The sequence below is a fragment of the Pituophis catenifer genome, unplaced genomic scaffold (assembly GCF_029215685.1).
Source record: "Pituophis catenifer annectens isolate HBS135680 unplaced genomic scaffold, rPitCat1.0.hap2 SCAF_3, whole genome shotgun sequence".
NCBI classification, from domain to species: Eukaryota; Metazoa; Chordata; class Lepidosauria; order Squamata; family Colubridae; genus Pituophis; species Pituophis catenifer.
Window position 1 is genome coordinate 116,840,379 of NW_027256883.1, and position 17,832 is coordinate 116,858,210.

General features: G+C 36.0%; 1 protein-coding gene across 3 annotated transcripts in view; it reads right to left on the reverse strand.

The window, feature by feature from the left end:
* Positions 1-11: 11 nt before the first annotated feature.
* The window catches only part of TPR (translocated promoter region, nuclear basket protein), a 62,763-nt gene continuing 44,942 nt past the window's right edge, over positions 12-17,832 (reverse strand). The window contains exons 40-51 of one of the 3 annotated variants that reach the window (XM_070940963.1): positions 16,703-16,903; positions 15,945-16,079; positions 15,593-15,683; positions 14,916-15,094; positions 7,001-7,069; positions 6,230-6,321; positions 5,751-5,854; positions 4,757-4,852; positions 3,524-3,680; positions 2,139-2,257; positions 1,162-1,260; positions 12-224 (exon numbers count right to left, since the gene is read on the reverse strand). In XM_070940963.1, the coding sequence (XP_070797064.1) occupies positions 169-224; positions 1,162-1,260; positions 2,139-2,257; positions 3,524-3,680; positions 4,757-4,852; positions 5,751-5,854; positions 6,230-6,321; positions 7,001-7,069; positions 14,916-15,094; positions 15,593-15,683; positions 15,945-16,079; positions 16,703-16,903 (1,398 nt within the window). In that variant the 3' untranslated portion in view covers positions 12-168. Of the gene's footprint in view, positions 225-1,161; positions 1,261-2,138; positions 2,258-3,523; positions 3,681-4,756; positions 4,853-5,750; positions 5,855-6,229; positions 6,325-7,000; positions 7,070-14,915; positions 15,095-15,592; positions 15,684-15,944; positions 16,080-16,702; positions 16,904-17,832 lie in introns of all 3 variants that reach the window. The other 2 variants (XM_070940962.1, XM_070940964.1) reach the window with 2 other exon arrangements.

Genomic DNA, 17,832 nt, shown 5'->3' on the forward strand with positions numbered 1-17,832 from the left:
TTTGTGTGACAGTTTCTCTAGTTTTTATTAATAAAAGACAATCCAATGTTCATACAACAATCCTTTTTAACATTTAAAAAAGACTGCTTTAAGCTTGGCAGCTGTTATACTAATGCAGAATAAAGGCAGACTAAACAGTATACACCATTTCCAAAATTTGTACAGCATTTAATTAATATTGCCTCTGTTCAGGCCTCCTCTGCCACCCATTGCATGAGTTATACCTGCAAGAAAGATATAGCAGTTATATATTTTTGTTTCAATTAATGTTCATTTGCCTCTTGATACTTTAACCATCTGCATTACAAGAATTTCCCTGCCACTATTATTACTGTAAAATAATCATTCCATATCTTATTTTGAATATCACTGTCAAAATCTTAACAGCCACCACATCCTCAATTTGGATTAGAAAATTCTATTCCATTACACATATCTTAACTAGATCTGGAAACTGAATGGGGAATATCCTAAACTTCATTCAAATATTAATGGGAACAAGTTTTGGGAATTCTGGAAATTACAGCAACATGTTAGTAAAAAAGAGGTGTTAAAGTTACCATTAAGTGAAATTAACATCCATATTTAAGACAAACATCTTCAAGTAACTGCAAATATTGCTTCTAACAAGATTTTCAATTTTTAAAAAGTTTCAGCTTAGAAATCACTCTTTCTTTCTTTTTTTTTTTGTCCAGCTAATAATGTATTTTTCTTTTTTGGTATTTACTGTGAGTCATATCTCTTTACTACACTCTGTTCTTCATCTTCTTTAAATGTTTTAATTTTCTTTGTAACTAAAACAACTAACTCAGTTGGTATATACATGTTAAGCATGAATGTGAAGGTTCAATTAAGCTGATTTATCACTATGCCCAGGAATCTTCTCAGATAAGGGCCAGCACCTGCATAAATTAGATAAGGGTCAATGGCATTTAAGGGAGATTAGATCTTGTTTGCTTGTGGCTATGCAGGGATTCCAGGCTGATCCTTCTTTTCACACCGCCCCCAGGTTCTGCTATTCCTCCTCTTAAAATATGTAAGCTAGCAGAGGTCAAAATCCTACATTTTTCAAAATTTCTACTTGTATGCATACTTCATTTTTCTCAACAGTAAGTAGTTAACTTATTTAACTAAGCCCCACTGGGATTGAAATATACTCACCCCTGTGTCTATTAAACTGACGACCACGAACTCCAGCCCTTAAGGTTGGAGGCTGAAGTCTAACACGTCGGAAGGGTTTGGGATGATTGCTGCTTGTATCTGGAAAAGAAATAGTGGGGTATTGATTTTTTTCATGGTAATAGAAGTATTATTCTTGATTTTTGTACTGCAGGACTGTGTGAGTATAACAAATAAAATCTTTAACTAGAAAATAAGTGGCAAGTTTTTTTCTACATGCAAGTTTGTAGACCAGGTGAATAGTTACTTTTGAATGGAACTTCAATGAAGGGAAATATAAACAAATTCCTGTATTCTTTTTAAAAAAGTGTTTCGTCAAACATTTAGAGAATTGATGACCAGAGTTCATGCCCAAATGTATCTTTAAGTTGCAGAGAACAATTAGTAAGAATCCTTCCTTTTCATATCTACAGACTGCAATCTTTTCTACAATAAAAGCTGAAATGGTAGAAAAATACAAAACCATCAGGGGCTCAATTATTCTTTGTTTGATGTCCCATATCAATGAAAATTCCTAAGTACAGGTAGTCCTCAATTTATTATCATAACGTAGACCAGAATTTCCATCATGAGTCATGACAGTTGTTAAGACAAGGCACCTGACCAGGCCCAGTTTTATGTTTTTTGTGGTAGTCGTTAAATGAACACCACAATCATTAAGTGAATCCTTATATTCCCATAGGTGGGGTTTGTTTGTTTTTTTGGTTGGAAAGTGGCAGAAAATTCCTAAATCATGGTCATATGAACTCAAATGTTGGAACCGGCCATATAGATGAGCCAGTTGACAAGCACCTGAAATGCAGTCATGTGACCGCTGGGATGTGTGCATCCATTGGACCTCAGGAACTGGATCCTAAGTAGCTTTTGGGGGCTCCGTCATAACTTCCAGCCCTTAAGTGACTATCTGTACTTCAAATGATGGTTCTCTAAATCCAGGATTTGATGGGAGTTATATATACCTGCAGATGAACTAGAAGGTGGATCTTGACTGGTAGAAGGAAGATCTGATTCATCAGGAGTTTGAGATGATTCCTCCTCTTGCTGGCTATCAATGTCTAGACCTACCTCTGAAGAAATTCTAAAACAAAAGGGATGCACAGGGAAGAAATGTGAATAACAACAACAGAAAATATATACAAACACATCCCACAAGGGGCTTCAACCAGCCTATCTTAGAGCCCACGAGAACAGAAAACCATGAAACCCTAACTTTGAAAGCAGTCTACACTTTATGTTCACCCACACCTAGTGATGGCACAGGAGATGACATATTCAGTGGTGAAATTGGAATTTCGTCTTTATTGTTCTAGCAAAAGTTAACAGTTACCATATCTGTGAGAACTAGTATGGAGGCTTTTAATTTGGAAAGACTGTTCCCTTTAAAGGTGGGGCAAGAAAAAATGGAAGCATAGAAGTGAATCTCTCACTGTTTTTTTCAGCTCTGTGTCAGTTCTCTGCTGATTTTTACTATAACCAATATGTATTAAACTACTACAGCTGAGCAAAATAATAATGATGCTTTGCTCCAAGAAAATTTAGTCAGTTTTGCAAAAAGCTCAATTGGGAAACAACACTTAGCAATGAGGTTATTGAACCCACCTATCAAAATTACTTCAATTGGCTCTATGGCCAGATTGTGATCAATAAAAAAGTACATCATTATCAAGAATTAACTACACTTAGCCTTAGCCAGAGCAACAAAGTTGGATAAAAGAAAAAAAAATCACTCCAGTGCATAGAAATATTTCCAAAGAATTTATTGGTGTTTCCTAATTTTACCTCCTGGAAAGTTTCAATATCCCCAATATGAGAAGAGAACTAGTCTGAACTAGAATGCTATCGATGCTATTTTCTATTATGAACCTAGTGAACTTACAAATCACTCTCTGGAACCATTTGGCAATTTTATATCAAGACTATATTCCTGCAGAGATCTCAAAATGTCAGCAATTTATAAGGACTACTATTAATAAATAATTGGTATTATGCCACACAGGTCCAGATGCAAGTCATTGGCCAGGAATGTACAATTGAAATTCTGCCGTGGGCAATCCATCTGTTATGGCACAAAACCTATCTAAACAGATTGGGTTTGAGAGTGCTCTTAGACTGGGAAGTAGACTGCCAGAAACAAGTCCAAACAGATATTAAGAGTATATTAGGAAAGATGGGAATATTGTGTTAGATCAAACCACCATATTGGTTGTTTTAAAAATACAAAAGATTCAGTGATAGATAATAAATGATCAGACCGTCCTCATTTCAGTTAGATTGTACCATCTTGTTCAGATGCTTTTGCAGGCAAAAAAACCCTGATTTTATCCAACCAAAACCTTCAGCTTACCCTTCCGATTCTGCCTCCACAAAAACCTCATCACCATCATCACCTGTTCCAGATTCTGAAGTGGTTGATAAATTACCAGTGGAAGTTGTAACCATTGGAACAGATTGGGAGGCGTGCTCGGAAGCATCAGCAGAGGTGCTTTCAGTAAATACAGACACTGGAAATAGAGAGAGGCGGGGGGGGGGGGGGAAGAACAAAGTGTAAGCCAAACCAAGAAGATGATGCTTTCTCTCCCCATCACACCAAATGCTATAATTAAAAAAAAAAAAAAAACAACGCCAAAATTGGGAAAGTAGAAATGTGTGTTATATGTTTATATTGTTAAACATTCTTGCTTTTGTTACATGCCAGTCAGAACAATTGGCAGCATCAAAATATGAAATCTACCAATTGTTTTTGCACTTCTCTAGCCCCTATTGCTAAATCCCTGTACTGTAGCATCTTACCAATCGTTGAAAAGGTTTAACATTGTTTTCAAATTAAGCCCAGCACTCTCAAATTTCCTAACGAAGCCAAGTCATACCAACTCCACCCACCATGATTCCTGGACTCTCATAAAAAGTTAAAAATGAACTTAGCTTCCCCAAAATTGCTTATCCCTGTATTACAAATTCAACAGAAACATGTTTACTGTTTTCAGGGTATGTACAATCATAGAAAAATTGTAGTCTATGCTTAGAAGTTGTAAAGCAATGGCCTTCTACTTTCCTTGCAGCAGCCAAGATTGAATTGTATGTTGATTTGGGGGTAGGAGAGAGGATCAAGATGATAGAGAAGATAATTAGGGATGTATAGGATTTTACATGAAAAACAGATTTTTGTGTCTATTTTTGAATAGACACAGCATCAGAGGAGGTGGAGGAAACTAGAGTGCCATAAATTACACTTTTTGTTATGTGATAATAAACTTTGATCCTTTGAGTCAACCTTTCTAGAGATTAGTTAAGATTTTCTGATTTTGATTTTACTTTTTCTAAAAATGCCCTTAATGCTCCCAGAAAAATAAAGGATTCTTTGTTCAAGATCGTAAGAAATTTAGCATCACAGATGCCTTGCTTCTCTACTTACACAGATATCTTTGTTTTTAACCTCAACTTGAGAACTACCAGCCAGTGTTTCTCTGGATGAAAAGCATCAACATCTGTTTCCCACCAAATAGTTCCCTTTCTGTCAACAAACATTCTGCTCTAATGACACTACTAGGAATGCATCATCTGTAGAAACTGAGCTCACCAGGTGCTGCAACTTGTAGTGGAGTTGTTGGGACACTACGACCTCCTGATTCTTCTTCATGGGCAAGAAAGAGAGGTGTTTCATACATTCCTAGCCCTAACAAGAATTTGAAGAAAAAAAAAAATACTTTGATGCAGTCTCAAAGGCATAATATTCAATACTTTGATGCAGTCTCAAGGCATAATTTTAAGAAAGCATTTGATTCTATGTTACCTTAACAGAAAAGCCCAGGTTTGTTTTTTTAAAAAAGGAATACAAAACTCACCTAAACTTTGAAAAAGCAGAAATACAGCAATTTATCTGGGAAACCTTTTGGACTTTTTTTTAAAAAAGATACTGGGCTTAATGTAACAATTAAAAGTAGCGATCTAAAGTTCATTTTGAAATCCTATATCTAAGTTTTAATGGATATAAACACTCATACCCGATTTATATTTGATATGCATATCATATGAATGATTTAGATTTTTTTTTAAATTGAAAATTATTAAAAAGTACAGAAAAAAAAGTATAACAATATGGATAGAATTTCCTCAGTGCAAATCCTAACCGACTGTAAAGAAATGTGTGGGTATGTGCTTTTAAAAAGTAGTAAATGATCTAAAAATTGGTATCAGGTTTTTTTTTTTTCATATTTGCATTTGTTTGCACTTCAGCAGAAAGTTCTCTAGTTTGAGTTCTTTTTGACCTACATTTAATGCCACCTACTAAAAATAACCTACTAAAAATAAAGGGAGCTACTTTGGTATAGTGGTTAAAGCATAAGGCAAAAAACGAGGAGACCAAGAGCAAAGCCAGCTGAGTGACCTTGGGTTGGTCACTCTCTCTCAGGCCTAAGAAGGAGATAATAGCAAATCACTTCCGAAATCTTGTCAAGAAAACTGCAGGGAGTTGTCCAGATAATCACCAAGAGTCAACACTGACTTGAACAGAACAGAACAAAATAAAACACCATCTAAATATAAAAGAGAAGCACAAGTTCAGATATCTATACCTCCTTGTGATGCAAGTTGACCAAGATCTGATTGGCCAGAAGTTTGTGGCATATCTTCAGGAGGCCCAAACCTGAACCGAGGAACTCCAGCAACCTGAGGAGAGCTGGAAGACAGATTACATTCTGTTTTACCCATCAGTAACTAATTCTGCATCACTATAAGAGTTAGAAAAAAATTGAAATTTTAAAGAAATTACAATAAATTATCTTTGGCAACTGAAAATATATTTCTATAAGGTTTTTAACATCGGAGTCCTATGGCTTTAATAGTGTTCATTGTTTTTAAATATTCGTCATCATTACGACTTTGGTTGCGTTTTTGTTTTTCCATGAGTCATGTATGTGAGATGGGTGGCTATTGAACAAACAAACAAACAGATAAGAAAGAGATATAATTAATATATACCAAGTGAAGAAATCCATACATTCTGTAGTATTTAAAAGGCTTGCTGGTCTTTTGTTGGTCAGAATCAACTTACTGAATTGCTTCTGCAAATCCATCCGTACGATGTGGTACCACCAATGTTGGGGTGCTTGGAACTGTCCGGTCTTCATCATCAAAGAAATGCTGCTGCTAGAAAGAGATATTAACAACTATTGGCATGTTTTCCTTTAAAAGTATCATCTGTCATGTTATGTGTCCCCCACTAAACAAGTTTTTTAAAGGCTACATTACTTTTATAAATATGCAGTGTCTCTGCTTTGGATCACCAAACAATTTAGTGAATGAGTACTTTGAGGAAACTCTGGAATAACTAAAACATTTCAGTTGAAGAATTTTGTACTGATTTCCCAATCATGCTGAATTCGAAGAATATAGGGCTTTTACTAAGCCTTTGACCCATCTAGTTTATCAAGGGTAGGAAACAAAATAGACTATACAACCGGATACAGTGCCATCCCAATGAAAGAGGAGTAGGTTATTTTAGTGGTGAGAAATACTCCCAAATTCCAGCAGGGAGGTAGTTGCACTGTAGTCCACTTGGGAATGGGAGTATTTGCTGCAGTATCATCACCAAACCATTTTCAACCAGAGTGGATGGGCATGTCTTTATTACAAAGCCTATTTCATTATTTTTAATCAAACACATATTATTTTTTTCTTCAACCAAAATGGAACTTATTTCAAAGAACACCTCTGTCTCTCAATAAGATCCTTTAACAATGCAGGGAAGCAGATCAGTAAATTAAGGGCCTGCCATAACACAGGTGAAATACAAATGTTGTATTTAGAAATGGTAATTACTTACCATGCCACCTATGCCTGGAGTTAGTTGGAGTCCACGTCCCACAGACTGCCTCCGAGTCATTTGTATCCTCTATATAGCCAAGAAATTATTTTTAAAACGCTTCAGTGATTTCAGTAGAAAATGTCAATTTTTTAAAATATAGGGTTGGGAATACTGTTCTGTTTTGAGTCTGATTATACTCTGATTGTGTTGTTCCAAAATGTGACATGGTTGATTTTAGTTTGAAATGCTAGATGCCTCTAGCCATAGTGTTTAACAATGATTTAATAATAATTTTTATTTGCGGTCAGACCAAAATACAAATATAATTGCAAAAGAACGTGGGGAAAGTAACATCATAAATAGTTGGCTACCAAAAGCGTAACAATGATTTATGGTTCTGTCTTATGTTGGTTATTGCTTTTTCAAGAAATGACAGAATGCAAGTATGAAGTCAGCCACTGTCAGTTCTGCAAATGTTTATTTTTGAATCAATTTTCCTGCTAATCTGTTATTTGAAATTTTAGGTTTACACTTGACTAAGAATTCTAATGCATTTTCTCAGAACACATTCTCAACATTGGCATTTAAAAATATATTTCCGCTTAAAATAAGCAAGTGTAAGCATTTTAAGGATTTCTCTTCTGGTGAGGAGAAATGTAACATCCAGAAAATCTAAACACTATACTATACAACATTCAGGCTCTAAAACACAAAATCACAGTCAGTTTGGTTCACTTTAAAATCTCATTCTAGAACATCTTATCTTTAAAGAGCTACTTTAATGAAATTCCTCTTGACAACTCTTTTTAATCATCTAGATTAATTGCACAAAATAAATAAGCATTAGATGTTCCACATCATCCTAATGGGAAAGGAAGCAAGAGAAGAGATGAGCTCTATTTCTCCTTTATCCTTAAATGGTACCAATCCTTTTGGAGATGCTGATGCTGTCAGATGTAAATGCCTTATTCTCTAATGTGTAAATAGTATATGAACGGGGTATCAGGGGTTAATTTATTCTTCACTTCTTAATGTATTCATAATTCACCACTCCCACATCTAGCTCCACCCATTGTATATATAAGGAGCTGTATGCACCCATTTCCTTGCTTCTATCTGTGAATATTCAGTGAATATAGAATGCCTAATGTAAATAAAAGGAGAAATATTTAAACCCTTAACATATACTAAATTTATTGAGTCTGATCCTGAAAATATTGCAACAAGCTGGTAGCAGAGGATGGTTAATTGACTCAATAAAAAAATTTAAAAATGTCTAAGAGAGATAGGCCCAACACCAGGGCATACAGCAAAGAAATGGAAACGGACCAAGAAATAATCGACGAATCCACAAACGCGATTTCGAGAGAATCCGAAGAATACACCACTGAAGACGAAGAAATAATAGATGAAAATGATGATCGGGAGGAAATCGAAATAGAATACAACGAACTCAGGTCAGAGATATTAAAACTATTAAAGAGCCAGAAGAATGATGAAAGCCTCATCGCGAACCTCCAAGATATGCTGAAGAACAGCGGAGCAGCGAGAGAGAAGCACATCACTAATGAAAAACCAAAAGACCCAAAAATAGTGAGTGATATGACTGCAGAAAAAAATACTGTGAAGAAGAAAAACGGTGATCCCGCGCGAAATTTTGAATGGCAGCCATCTTGGTTTCAACAGACCTCCACGGTGAGCGAAGCAGAGCCAATCAGAAAACTCGATTCAAAATTTCTGGCGCGAAAAACATTACCAGACAACGAAAACGAAAAAGAAGATTCAAACACCTCAGAAGAATCAGAATCGGAAAGTGAAGGTGATTCAACAGATAATCAGATAAAATCAGCAATGAAAACGCTTTTTGCTGCATTTGGGCCAAAACTAAAAATTACCAAAAAACTAACTAAGAAGCGAGCGAGCAAGCCAATGCCTCAAGATCTACCCGCTCCCATCCTGACTACGAGAGCGCCGACGCCCGAACCCAGAGAGCCCTGCCGATACCGCCCCACGCCACAGACCGAAGCAAGCACCAACGCTCTCAAAAGAAGAGGAAGAGCAGCCACCATCGTCAGGACTCCCAAGATCGAGCCAGAGACCGATTCGTCTGAGGAGGAGCAGAACGAGCGAGCCGCAACGACGAGAACCTCTCACGACGACTACAGGGACGAAATGGACAACGCGCATGCGCAAGACTACGCAGACGGTCCGGGAAGACATGAATTGCTGAGAAGACCGTGCAGGCTCGTTGCGAGCATCCCCATGCCGTTTTGTAACTTTCAGCATTTACGAGACCACGGACTACATCAGGTTGTAAGTAATGGACCTAATAATGTCGGAAATTTACCCAGTGACTTCCCAAAGCTGAGGATAGATGGCATTAATTTACAAGAATGGTATCAGCAGCTCCAGGTTGTCTTTATGAAAGAAAACTTACTGTTTTTTATCACTAGTCCCCCCAAAAGACCTTGGACTCTAAAATTAGACTGTTTACACTGTAGAGCATTTTTCTTATTAATTTCTAGTGTATCTCCTGCAATGTATCACAGCATTAAGCAAAATCTGACTGTTTCAGAAATTATTCAATGCATGTTCAATTTGTTTCACAGTGACAGTGTAGCTACTACCACAAGGATGTCTAAAGATTTCTTTTCATCTAGGATAAAACCAGGGGTTTCCATAAGTGAGCACTTAATATCTTTAAACAAAATAAGAGCTGAACTGCATTTAAGGAGGGAGGTGATTTCAGACCAAACAATGAAAAGTGTTATCATCAACTCACTTGACCCATCATGGGATAATTATATGTCACACTTAGACACAATCAATCTAGGATACTTATCCATAGAAAGTCTATCCAATAAGTTAATAGCAGAAGACAATTCAAGAAGGAATCGTTCTAACAATCACATAGAACACAAACCATATAGAAAAGTAGCTTTTCAAGAAAAATATAATGAGACATTTAGATGTCACAACTGTGGATCCAGGGAACACAATAGAAGAGATTGCCCCAAAATTTCAAAAGAAAGACATAGGTCAGAATACAGAAACAAATACAATTATAGACAGTCTTCCATGGATAGACATAGATATAGAAGCCCACCAAATTACAAAGAGAATAGAGGGGGCAGAGATAATTCAAAGGATAGAAAATCTGGTTCACTGAATGGATTAAATAAACAAGACAACATTAACATACAGCAGAATGAGAACAATAATTGGCTTATTGATTCTGGAGCAACTAATCACACCACTAATAACAAAAATATATTATCTTCATTTGTAGAAGATAAATTTGTAATAAAGGTAGCTAACCAAGAAAAGGTTCAAGTATTAGGTAGAGGAAATGTAACCTTACCTGGCCTAGGAAAAATAGAGGGGGTATTACTAATACCCGAAATACCTCATAACATACTAAGTGCCATAAAACTAAGCAGGGATTCTGATATTAACATTGTTTTTTCTAAAGGAAAAGCGACTTTGGAGAAAAATAAAATAGATATAGGCACTGTGGTGATTAAAGGAGGCCTACCTTATCTAATAACAAAGGAAAAATGGTTGCACAACATTGATTCAAATATGGAAGATTGTATTGAAGTAGATGATGAAAACATTAGCAACAGTGACAATGATGAATGTAAAATATCTCATGATCACAAAGATGCACATAATGAAAAAAAACCAAAAATAGGTAAGCCAATTCATGATGAGTGTGCTCACATCTTACATAGGAAGTTAGGACATGCCAGTTTTCCTGTAGTACAAAAAATGACTGAACACACAGAAGGTGTTAAAATAAAAAATTGTGAAAACTATTTGGAATGCTCAGTATGTAAATCTACAAAACTAAAAACTAGCCCCAGGCCAAGAAAATCAACTAGGTCAACCAACAAAATTTTTGATTTAGTACACATGGACTTAGTTGGTCCACTAACTCCATCAATCACTTATAGAAAACGTTACTTCTTGACCATAGTGGATGATTATAGTCGCTATGGATTTGTTTATACATTAAAACACAAAGATGAAACCTTTCAGAAATTTAAAGAATTTTATAAACGCATAGAAACACAACACAACATCAAAATAAAACAAATCATGACAGATAGGGGATGTGAATTCATGTCTAAAGAATTCTCCCAATGGTTGAAGGACAAAGGAATGTTACATTACACATCTAGTCCATTTTCTGCGTTTCAGAACGGGATTGCAGAGAGGAAGAACTCAACATTACAAACCATGATTAGATGCACATTGGAAGATGCTGGCTTAAGCAAACAATTCTGGTCAGAAGCCCTACATTATTCCAATTACACACAGAATAGAACCTGGTCCAGCATTGTAAATAAGACACCATATGAAGTGATGTATAATAGGAAACCAAAATTGGCACACATGCACATATTTGGAGTCACTGCAGACGTACACATACCTAAGCATTTAAGAAGAAAGGGAGAAAACGTGTCCAGAAGACTCAGATTTATGGGATATGAGACAGGCACTAAAGGGTACAGATTCATTGATAATAATAACAAATTTATAGTTTCCAGAACAGCTGTGTTCCATGAGCAGGCCAACTGGTCTAAAATACATCTTAATGAAATATTTCCAAGTAACAACAAAGATACAAAATCTCAAGAGAAAGGGACTATAGAAAAGCAAAATAACAACAAACATAGAAACAAAACCAAAACATGGACAAATAGCCAACACAAAATAAAGACAGATACACTAACAAAAAAGGAAGCAAGATATTTGCATGATAATAATAGTAAACCTGAAAAAACAATTAGAAACACCAGAAATCAGATGCCAAATAAATACAAGGATTACATAATGCATATGGATGGTGAGTCAACGACACCTAATACATATGAGGAAGTGTTAAAACTTCCTCGTAAAGAAAAAGAAAAATGGGAATTAGCAATGAAAAAAGAGATGGAAAGTTTACAAGGATTAAACGTATTTACACCTGCAATTGCACCAAAAGATAAAACAATTATTGGTACTAGGTGGATATATAAAATTAAAAACTTAGAGGGAGGCAATACCCTATACAAAGCTAGACTAGTTGCACAAGGTTATGCACAGAAATATCCGGAGGACTATACTGACACATATTCCCCCACAGTAAGAACTGAGAGTGTCAAAACAGCTCTAGTAGTAGCATCAGCACTCAATCTCGATGTATTCCAATATGACATACAGACTGCGTATCTACACGCAAAACTAGATAAGGAAATATATGTAAGAGCACCTCACAGTCAATACACAAACAAAAATGAGACTTGGTTGTTAAACAAGAGTTTATACGGGTTAAAACAATCTGGTAAACGATGGTATGATTGTTTAGTAAAAGTACTTAAAACTATGGACTTCAATGCTACCACCGCTGATAACTGTTTCTTTGTCAAAAAAGGTGATGATTACAGAGTTTGTATTGATCTATGTGGATGACATTTTATACATAGGTAAACATAAAGAGAGAAGAGAAACATTTGTAACTAAGCTAAATGAACATTTCTCATTGAAATCTTTAGGCAAAGTAAATAAGTATCTTGGTGTTCAAATTAATAAGACTAAAAGAGGATTCAAACTTACTCAGAGAGATAAGATCATAGAGCTCTTAAACAAATGCAATCTAAGTGATGCCAAACCTTGTGATACTCCTATGCAGACTGACTTTCTAAGAAATGCTGATGAATCATCCCCTGAATTCAAAGATAACACGTTTTATAGATCAGTCATAGGTTCACTTCTTTATATCTCTAATTGGACAAGACCTGATATCGCTTTACCCCTCAATTTATTATCCAGACATGTCAGCAAGCCAACAATGTACCACTGGGAAGCTGTTAAAAGAATATTAAGATATCTGAAAAATACATTAGACTTTTGTTTAATGTTAGAACCTAACAATAATAAAGAACCAAACCTCACATGTTACGCAGATGCGGATTGGGCTGGAGACACCTCATGTAGAAAAAGTACATCTGGTTATATATTCCTCCTAAATGACTGTCCAGTTTACTGGTACACTGGTAAACAAGAATTAGTGGCCACTTCAACGACAGAAGCAGAATATGTTTGTTTATCTAAAGCTGCAAATAACCTTGTATGGTTTAATGATTTAATTTCAGATGTTTGGAAAAAACCTGCTTTACCTTTTGTTATGCATGAAGACAATAAAGCAGCTATTGAAATATCTAGATCTGACGCCATTGGACAAAGGTCCAGACACATAGATATAAAATTTAAACATGTGAGACAATTATCTCAGGATGGATTTATTAAAGCAGTGCATTGTGAAACCTCAGAACAATTAGCTGACATACTGACAAAGCCTTTACCTTCTAAGCAGCATAAATACTTGACTTCTAAGTTATATGTTTTGTACTGTCCCGAATCTGAATGTAATTGGTGTAGCATAACGAATCGGCATTTAGAGGGGGATTTGTCAGATGTAAATGCCTTATTCTCTAATGTGTAAATAGTATATGAACGGGGTATCAGGGGTTAATTTATTCTTCACTTCTTAATGTATTCATAATTCACCACTCCCACATCTAGCTCCACCCATTGTATATATAAGGAGCTGTATGCACCCATTTCCTTGCTTCTATCTGTGAATATTCAGTGAATATAGAATGCCTAATGTAAATAAAAGGAGAAATATTTAAACCCTTAACATATACTAAATTTATTGAGTCTGATCCTGAAAATATTGCAACAGATGCATTTAGGAGAGATAACATGAAAGCACAGAGCAAAGGTCCAGAGATGTGTTTTGGACCACTGGCGTTAGGCAATTTAGAAACTTAAGAAAATTTAGCCTAATAGATCTGAACTGGGGAAGGGGGATAGTAAGAATAAAACTAAAATAGCAGTATGTAACATCAGGAGTCCAGATACAACCCCAGACATCAAAGGCAATCTTTGGTCCTCCACTATTATTTTGTTTGGCTCCAGTGACCACTACCTGTGCTGGTGAGGGTGATGACAGTGCAAAAACATTTGAAGGGCCCCAGACTGCCCATTTATGCTTGTAAATAGATTGCTTACTGAATCTTATTGGACTCAATAGGATTTCCTTCTGAATAGGGCTACCCAGGATTGCATTGTACAACTAGGAAATTTGAGCTCAAATCTCACATTGCTATAAAGACTACTGAGTAACTTGATTTTCCAGCTTAATTAAAAACTTTATCTCTCTCTATCCTAACCTAAGTATCTAGCTATCTAGCTTCATTAACGTAAGGAAAAAAATCTCTGCATAGCCCAACATTCATGTTGAACAAGTTTTAGAGAGTTATGAATTGCAAACATGGTAAACCATGATGTAAATTGGGCCCGTTGGATAAATATGCAGAAATAATATTCTTTTATCATTTATATTTTAGTTTAAAAGAGTTAAATTTTGAAATATACACCAAATACAATAATCCTGAGCATTTTTATTGCTTTTTGTGCAAATATGCTGTAAAATTTGTAGAGAAAAATGAAACTTGGCTTTACTAACTTGTCAGTATAAAGGGTTCATGAATTGGATTAGACATGGTAACAGGTTAGCCAATGGGGACTGTTTGGTGACCCATACGGCTCAGAGCCTGGGCGTGGCTTAGGTTCACTGATCTGTATACTGTATATGTAAGTGCTTCTGTGATTCTATAGCTTCTGTGATTATTGATTCTGTACTTCTGGATTCTGAGTTCTGGTTCTGGCTTATGCTATATGGTATTGTAAAGAAGTTTCTTATATAAAAGAATCCTGCTGAATTGTTTGAATTGTGTGCTGGTTGGATTGCTGCAAAATCTAACATAACTATCCAAGAGAGGATTTGTATTTTGCTGATACAAATAAGCAATGAGCAATCTCTCAAAGCCACATGAGCAAGAACATTTCAGAGTAGTCTTCCCTGTGGTTCTCGCACCTGCACTGGAGGTCCCAGTTCCTGAGGTGGAGCAGGAATAGCATGGATAGTTAATCGTGGAGGTAAAGGATGAGGTCGAGGTGGACGGGGAACTTGTCTCTCAGAAGCAGAGGTTGGTTGCTGTTCCCTTGGGCTTTCCTGAGAGAATGAAGACTCTACGGTACCTGTGCTCCCATCACCTGATGATATGGAAATATATACAATGACATATACTTACATATATGTACATATACTGTACATATAATTATAATTACAAAGGCACATTTGTAACTCCAAATCATTTTACGCTTCCTAAACCACGCTCAATTATACTTTCTGGAATGAGTATTTCAATATATCACCAACAAAAAACCTTGAGCTAACAAAACAAGAGCATTTTGTCAAGGCAGAGGGGCCTGATTTTAAGCTTTCAGAGATTTCAAAGCATCTTTGCTTAGTTGAGATAAGGAACTAGATGTTCATCCAGCAAAAGGAATCAGAAGAAATGGGCAAAAAGAACAACAAAACAAAACAAAAACATCAAGTTTTAAAATGATTTCAATGACTTAAAACCATTTATACGTATTTTTCTAAAATCAAGGGCATAAAACATGGATACCGCTAGTAAATAACCTGCCCAAATGATTGTTTCCTTTAAACAAGTATATACTATTAAGAAAACATAGAGTTAATCATACCACAGTTCTGGGAGTCAGCTGCCCTCTGGCTATTTTCACCTCCAGCAATACTCTCTTCAGTTTCTGTACTGGGATCCATTCCATCTGCACCCTGAAATAAGTTAAGAGTGGATATCAAGAATTAGTTGTAATATTAACGGGGGTAGAGAGAGGAAAAAACTGACATTTCTTCCACTGGATTCTTTCCGAACTGAAAAATTACCTCCAGTGCTTCAAGCCAAATGGCTATCTCTCTTGATCAGTGCTATGAGAACTCAGAATAATTTTCCCCAAGAAGTTAAAGTAGATTTGCATATAAAAGGTGATTTTTAAAATCATTAATTTTATCCATATTAGCAACAAATATTCATACCTCAGCATCATCTGCTTCATATCCATCATTACCATCCACACTGCCAGTGCTTTCATTGCTATCTTCGCCTTCATCCCCCATTCCTGTGTCTTCATCATCATCATCCTCATCATCTTCTTCTTCATCTTCATATTCCTAAAAAAAAATGTTTTCTCTAAGTATACTGAACCATGCACAATGCGATGAAGTAATGGTCTTTGGGAACTAAAGGGATCTTTTGTTGAGAATTAAAATATGCGATATTTCAAATAATAAAAGTGATATTGTCACAAAAGGCAGAAAGGGTCATAAAAATGAAACTATGACTGCGTTCTTGGACAAATGTCTGAAATTATTCCTAGCAGTATCAGTTGGAAATACAACCTTCAATTCAGAATTTATGTAACTTTTAGAAATAAAATGGTAATGCATTTTTAAATTAGTAAAATACATCCTTTTTATTAACTAATAGAACCAAGGACATCCTTATTCTTGGTATTTACTCTAAAAATTAGGCTGAATTTAGACTATTTCTAGTAGACTCAGAAATATCAAAGTCCAATGTATTAGTTGACTTTAAAGATATGTAATGATATTTAAAGATATGTAATGGTTGCTCCTACAGTGCCTGCAAAAAGCCACAACCAATACAATAATACTCAATGAGAGCCAATACATAGAAACTGAGGAGCCATCATAGGAATTTGGGGATGTTAAAATAGTTCCTTCTTCACTCACAGGCCCACACTAAATAAGAAAATAAATATAGTACAAATTACTTCTGCTTCACCATCATTTTCCTCATCTTCATCCTCTTCATCATCACTGTCAATGACAATGACATCATCTCTCTTGCCCTGACACTCTTGGGATGAGGTTGTATTCTGCTGATCTGATTGAAGAGGTCCAAGGTCTATAGGGAGGGACTGAGAAGTTTCCTCACTATCCTCCATAGGTGTATACTCGCCCTGAGTGACACCCTTCAAGTGAAGAGGAAGACAGTAGTGGTCAGGGAAATTAAAACAAATACTATTAACAACCATCCTCCCAACTTTTTTTCTCTTTCACAAATGAACACAAATGAATGAAAGTTCTTCATGGGGTTAAAACCTTCACTAGCTCGGTTTTAAAGGCTGTAGCAAATAGGAAACTGGGCTTTAATCTGCCCCAAGGAAGAAGCCATGCTTTGATTTTGAGCAATAAACTAGTAATAAATGGGGCTTTGCATTATAAACTCTGCCCCTTTTGAATATGTGACCTCACGGTGCAGGTAGAAAAGGGGCGGGGCTTCCACTGCAACATTGCTGACATCACTTGACCCCCTTCCCTTATCCTCTTCTCCCCATGGACACTACTGTGCTTCCTTGACTTTGAAGCCTATATGTTAAATGAAAACTACTGTGTGAAACTTTTAAGAATGAACTAGAAACATAAAGTCATGTGACCAACCATTTCAGAACTTCTTTCTTCAGAGGGCATGTCCCTGAACTGACATCTATTTTAGGCAAAGTGGAATTAACTACTGCAAAGACCTCCTAATCCCTCCTAATCACTGAGTGGAGCTATGAAACTGCTAGTTTAAACAAGAAGGTAGTAAGAAACCAGATATGCATGCCAGGAGAATAGCAATGCAAAGAAAAGCTTCGCCAGAGAAAGAAAGGATGAAACATTTGCACCAACTCGTAGAAGTTTAAATTAGTAGGCATGACTTATACAGGTAGAGGTCACTATCCTGTTTAGCAACTACTTAGTTGCCAGTTCCAATTGTGGTTGCTAAGTGAGGACTAGCTGTAGTTGAGTAAAAGGCTACTGAGAAATACAGTATTATATGCAAATGTATCGTGTATATATGCATACACACATATACGCTGCTTTAATTCTCTCTTCTGATAGCACCTCCTGTCCTTCA